This window comes from Rhinocladiella mackenziei (assembly GCF_000835555.1).
Source record: "Rhinocladiella mackenziei CBS 650.93 unplaced genomic scaffold supercont1.7, whole genome shotgun sequence".
NCBI lineage: Eukaryota > Fungi > Ascomycota > Eurotiomycetes > Chaetothyriales > Herpotrichiellaceae > Rhinocladiella > Rhinocladiella mackenziei.
Genome location: NW_013550598.1, coordinates 327,024 through 333,446, shown reverse-complemented (window position 1 = coordinate 333,446; position 6,423 = coordinate 327,024). Strand labels below are relative to the sequence as shown.

Sequence of the window (6,423 nt, the reverse complement as noted above, 5' to 3'; positions counted from 1 at the left end):
AAGCCTATGGGCGCTGGTTTGTTACCTTAGTCAGCACGAGGTATCGACCGTGCAGGGGATCTCTACACAAATCCGGCTGTGTAGGCCACAATAATTTACAAAGTATACAGAGAAGCTCAAAATGCACGGTACTTATCTACCAAGGAAAAGGGAATCAAATGTGTTTATTGCTTCGCAACCACCTATAACGGGGAGAGTTTAACGCGTCACCCCTCCACAGCTACGCCACTTACTAGTGTTTTCTCGCCATCGCCGGGCCAACGGCAACAAGCTCTGTTAGCGCGGTGTACAGAATAACAGGATGAGAGCGTTAAGTGTACAGAATAAGGCGAGAGAGAGGTGGTGGTGTACAGAATAAGGAGAGTTGAGGCATGGTGTACAGAATAAGCAGGTTTTCCGGTGTACAGAATAACAAAAGTTGGTGTACAGAATAATACCCCCCGAGGGCGCCCTCCCCCCCACCTTTGTCACCCATCGGATCCAGTCTATGGCCTCAACGGATTAACATTTTCCGAGATCACGTGGCACCCGGAGGGGGGCGCCCTCCCAACTCGATATGGATTGGATCCGATGAAATCCCCCTCTCGTCGCCCATCGGATCCAGTCTGTGGACCACCTCAGACAAGCTCTACTAGTCACACTCGAGATGGTTCATAACTGAGCGTTAACGGACGAGCCTCGATGTCGACGTGGTTCACGGATTGGATCCGATGGGTCGTGGTATTTCATCGGATCCAATCTATGGACCACCTAAGACGAGCTCTTACTGATCACACTCGAAAATGGCTCGTAACGGGGCGTTAACGGACGAGCCTCGATATCGAGATGTCAAACTGGGGAACAACTTGAGATGTATTGAATGCTCTGTCTACCTCACAACCGGTCCTGCCAGACTGCTGGTATATATACACGTGGGTTTGACCCCTTTTCTTCTCCTATTTCCACCTCTAAAACCTGCATAGGGGTGATAACCCCTTTTCAATAAAGGGGCACTTGCTACTATTCGGCCATTCAATGAGACCTTGTTCGACACATCGTGGACCGTCGTCCCTCTTGATCCGACCTGTGTCCCTGACAGTAAGGAAGGTCGGTATAACACTGCCCGCGTCGAGGTGAGCTGGGTGTCAATTTACCTCGTCTTGGCCCGTTGGGCGACTGTTCAAAGACGATGCGAGGCTCTCAAAAACAGCGTCTACTAGATCCACAGTTTCAAACTTGATACAACGTACACTATCGGGTTGCTATGTCTTTCCAATCGCCCCTGCACTCTCTAGGCCAAATGCTTGCCGCCAGTAGCCTGTGCGCAACATACAATGAAACTTTTTGGTTTGTCTTGGGTTAATATAGGACATTTTTTCAAAAAAGGCGGTAAGCCATGGCTGAATCTCTGGCCGGTGTTCAGCCTTATCGTCTGGTGCCTCGCCGTCCACGTAGTCATTTTGCGTAAAGTGAGGAGATTTTGGACGTCAATGAATCAGCCTTGTCGCTTTCTTTGGCCTATGTCGCGCGAATATCAGTTGACTCATGAGCATCTTTTCTGCAACAGCTACGTCCTCCCTGCGGTTTTTGGATGCGTTTACCCGATCTTGTGGTATGGCAGTGCATTATAACATTGATTTAAATGAGGCGGTTGATAGACTGTGGAGTCTAGAGAAGGAATGTGTTGTTGTTGTTCTATCTAAGAGAGAGCAAGACGAAAAGAAGGGCGCAAGTTGCCAAGCCAAACAGTCTCACGTGACGTTGCCAAGGCAACCAGTCACGTGACTGGCCAACAGTAAAGAGCCGGCCTTTGTCGGGACCTTATGAGAGGGGTGAGCAAGAACCTCGGAGTATTCTGGGTCGAATTGAAGGGGCATTTTGGATTGTCGGGAGGAAACTTCAGAGAAAAAAAAGTTCAGTTCGACCATAGTGTTGGCCAACGCTTTATAACATTCTGGCAACGGACATACGAGAAGCAGCGAAAGGATTAATACCGAGCTCGGGCCAGCTATGCCCTCCATCTCGGGAGCAATAATAATATGGGAAGGTTCCTCTATGAATGCCCATTGGGAGGCCTCGCAGTCCGTAGAACCCGATGCTTCCCTTCAATACAAGACTAGATGTACTTACGGCAGGGAAATAGTGGAAACACAAGCGTAGGTCACAGTCTACCCTCCGACGGATTCATGTTTAGATGTGCAATTGAGACATCTAAATACGGGACAATATCACGCCCAAATATGGCTTAACTTTCTATCTGCATGCGTGTCAGCGGCCCTTCGCCATAAGTTCCTTCATCCAGAAGATTGAACTGGTTCCCCTGTCATCCCTGTGAAACTCCAATTTCCACAGTTGCACTGTTCAAACCGGGCGCGGACACGGTCAATTCAATAACTTCCGGCTCTGTCCCTGCTTGGACATACGCAACAACCAACCCGTGAAAGACTAGCGTTTCTTGGACGGCTCGAAGGTACTTGTTAAACACAATATCGCCGCTACACATTCCTATGACTCTTCCATAATTTTTCACGGAGCAAACGACCATCTTAGTTAATCCCTTTTCTACTCCTATATCCTATGTTGGGACATGTGCTCCCACCTCCTAGTGTAGTATCCGATGTTTCATTGCTTTGATGGGCTATTACGAACGCATATCCCCCAGGCTATACCGTTGTCGAGTAAAGTAGTAGGATATCATCGACGCAAAAGAATACGATAATTTAGCTATCCAGATATATTTCCATGGTTTCTATCGGACATCTTCGCTCTTTGTGTTTTCCCCAATCTCGGATCGGTATCAGGAGCCTCCAAAGAGCGATCACATGCGAACTCCACACCCTGGTTGAAGCCGAAACATTAGTTTCATTTATGTTCCCTAGCAATGACATAATTCCGCTTCTTGGTCCTATTCGAACTCCTTGAAAAACGCTTCTGCCTGTGGGAGCTTCCGATATTTCCATATCTCGTAATGTCCGCCGAGCCAACACCAGGCAGCAGCCAAAAGGACAACAAACATTGCGCTTCCCAGACCAAGAATGACATTCAGGCATTTAGACCTGGGCTGTTCAACAGGCGCCTGCGCACCGGCCACGTACACCAGCATAATGCCCATGACTGGCTCGAGGGAACCATCCATCATCACCATTGGCTGGTGCAAGGCGGTGTCATAGTGTGCAACAATGCGCCATTTGTCTCCAGGAGCAGCCTCTGCGGGCAATTGGCAGTTTTCGATGCTGGAAATGTGCGCCGGAGCCTGGTCGGCACCTGACGTGTATCGATATTGAGAATAACTTGCTTCCAGGTTGCAAACCACTTGATCGTTCTTCTGCAGCTCAATGCGTGTGCCGCCGTCATGCAAATGTCCTCCGGCAAAAATGATGGATCCTTCAGGCCATCCCTTCAGCAACTCGCTGGAATATTCAAACTTCCTGTCGGGATATGCACGGACGCCCGAAGAACCACATCCTCCAACATCCAACCAGTAGGGAATGACTGCTGAGAATTCCTGGAGATGACGTCCGGGAATGAATTCGTAGGTGATGGTGAATACAACGTTACCTTGAGGCTGGGTTTCGAGCATATTCATCAAGTCCACCGTGAGGGCAACTTGGTCCTCAGAACCAATATAATAGCCTGCCTTGACAGTCCTTTGGCGGCTTGGTCAGTGTCTTGGAATGGAACACCGGGAGAGAAAGTTTGGGGGGGTGAGTGCAGGCGGCTAGGTGGGGAAGGGAAAACTCAGTTACCCGCTTGCAGTTATGTCAATCGCAGTGCGCTCATTTCCAGAGGCGAGAAATCTTTGTCCATATGCTTTCCAAGGGCAGGTCGCATCTGACCTGTTTCTGTTTACCATCACTCCGTGGTGTAGCCACAGCCCAGTGTTTGCATCTGCAGTTGTTCCATCCGAATATTCAAGATTCATCTGCATCCAAGTGATGAGACAGTCACTGCAAGGAAGTAATGTCGAAGGCTGTTGGAATCCTCCCATCCCATTGTGTTTGCTCATAGGCGGTACCTCTACCGGGGGATACTTGATAGTGACACGCTGAGATTCATATTCCGAAAAGAAAGATGCTGTCAGGTAGGTCTTCGTGGTGTCTAGATACTTTTAGATATGGAAATCTTTTACTCCCGTGGACACTGTTACCTTCATGGGCCGCCCGGCAAAGCTCAGAAAGGCTCAAAAGGATGACGAGAAGCACTAGAAATGCATGCATTGGTAAGAATGAAAACGAAAACATAGTCAATTGCACTCGATCGCCCAAGTCATCATGGCGAGGAAGGACTACTGCTTCATATTATAACAGGCAGGCAGCAATTAAACTCAAACACCGAAGTGTGCCGACGTAATTATTTCCCCGTGCAACGCTAAGAGGTGTAGAATGGTGGTGACTAGGGTTGATAAAGAGGAATGGCTTGAGTGAACTCCCTAGTTGGTGCCACCTGGGACCTGGTGAGCCGCATAACCGCTTTTAGGCCCGACTGAGGCTGGCTTGAATAGCGATCTACGACTCGCCAACTAGGATCTTGTTCAGTTTTAAGGTACAGAAAGGTCGCAAGTTTCCCGCCAGGTAAGCCAGTGCGAACTTTCATCGAGCGAAAGATCAGACGCCAGCATGGAAGCTACATCTCGACACCTCGTCAATTGGATCACCGCCCGCTTGGATCCCTCTGAACCTTCAATAATATCACACAGAACACATCGAGAAATTCGAGCACTCTCTAGAATGTCTTGCGGCAACATGCTGTTGAATTCAAGAAGTGATCCATCCATAGCCTTCGCTGATCCCAAGGATGCCTCTTCTTCCGCTCGCACCACCGCAGCCGCGACAACCGCTTCCACATAGCCGCACCATGGTCCTTCACGTCCACACTTTCGAAGAAGTGATATTGCTTTTGACCGCCATTTGGAGTCGCGGTATTTCACAGCTGTCCAAAAGAGAGGTTGAATGATCCCCATTTCTGGATTGAATGTTGGCAAGTCCGTGTCGTTGTTAGCACGGAAAGCATTCTCGACACATTCGATAATTTGTTGGAACAGGAGCGAGTATTTGTCATACGCCTGCTCAAATGGCTCGAAAATATTGGAAACATATGTCAATGCGCTAAGACACTGCGCTTGAAGCACCAGCCCATGTGCACGATTTTGATGCGAATCGTGACCATTCGTGTCCCAATGGCATCTCGCATAGTATGACAGCCAGTCATTCATCCTGCCAATATGTCGGCCTTGTTCGATGACCAGAGACTCATGAACAGCGGCGTCTGTTCGATATTTGTATTGTCCAGCCACAGACGTGAAATGATAGCAAGAGTGGAGAATTCGGAAGAGTATGCGATCGGCAGCGTCGATTGTGAAAAGACCCTTGGGTGAGTCTGCCATATTCTCAGTTGCCGACAGAGGGAGCTCTGGTGCCCGACCGGGTGCATAAGTGATTACTTGAAGATCCAGCTTCCTAAAAGGATAGGAGATCTCATCGTCTTGCAGACTTTTATTTCCTCTCGAGGATAACGCAAGATGATGGCGTACGGACATGGTTGAAAATGCTCCTCGCAGATGAACCAATGCATCAATCAGCTTGTGTTGCATTATTTCCGAACAAGATAGTAAAACGCAAGCCACAAGGATTGGGAGAGGGCCGTAAGGAAGTTGAACCAGGTCTTCCCGTAGTTTCTTCATTGATGCTGCCGTCCGCTTCATGAGCACTTGCCTTGATACGACACATTGACGTTTTAACATCTGATGTTCATAAGATGCTCCAAATGCAGCAAGAGATTCCTTCACACTTTCGACAGAGTAACTGAGTTGAGGCAACAGGCAATTCCACAATGCTGATTCGGCTGCTGTCCTCGCGCCGACAAAGCCACGTGAGAAGACTTCACAGGCCAAGGCTTGCAACCGGTAGGATTCAGAATCTTGATTGAATCCAGGATGGTGACTGATAGTCTCGACCTGCAGCCGAGAGTTCTTCAGCCTTTCATGCATAACAACGTACTTCCGGTCGTTTTCCCGGCTCGACTCAATGGCCGGGATTGCTCCTTGCGGATATCCTTCGCATGCCCGACCAGACTTAAGGCACCGCGCGCAGCTTGGTTTTCCTTCGTCGCATTTGACGCGACGACTTCTGGAAAAAATGAAAGTAGTCAGCGTCGTTCGAGGACCCAATTTTTCCACGCATACTAACCTGCATGTGAAGCAGCCATATTTTGACTGACGGACATTGGTACGTGTTCTTCGCATATGGACCAGATCCTAGTTTGAGAGGCTAAGGATTCGAGAAGTGTTCACAAAACTCAAAGACCGATATTGAGACCTGGTAGGAAGAATAGAGTGACATCCTTTCGGGAAACGCTGCAACATGCTCTTAAAAAACAAGGCTCGATTGCAAGGGTCGGAAGAGTTGCAATGCGGCATCAAACGGGTAGCTTTCATACTGACTATTT

At 48.8% G+C, this 6,423-nt stretch overlaps 1 protein-coding gene across 1 annotated transcript; it reads right to left on the bottom strand.

Annotated features, from left to right (window-relative positions):
- Positions 1-2,884: 2,884 nt before the first annotated feature.
- On the bottom strand, positions 2,885-6,220 carry Z518_08958 (uncharacterized protein; the record flags this gene model as incomplete). The annotated part of the gene is made up of 4 exons (XM_013412915.1): positions 2,885-3,626; positions 4,674-5,918; positions 5,976-6,104; positions 6,165-6,220. 4 exons carry the CDS (start codon positions 6,218-6,220, stop codon positions 2,885-2,887), a joined length of 2,172 nt encoding a protein of 723 aa, XP_013268369.1.
- Positions 6,221-6,423: the final 203 nt, after the last annotated feature.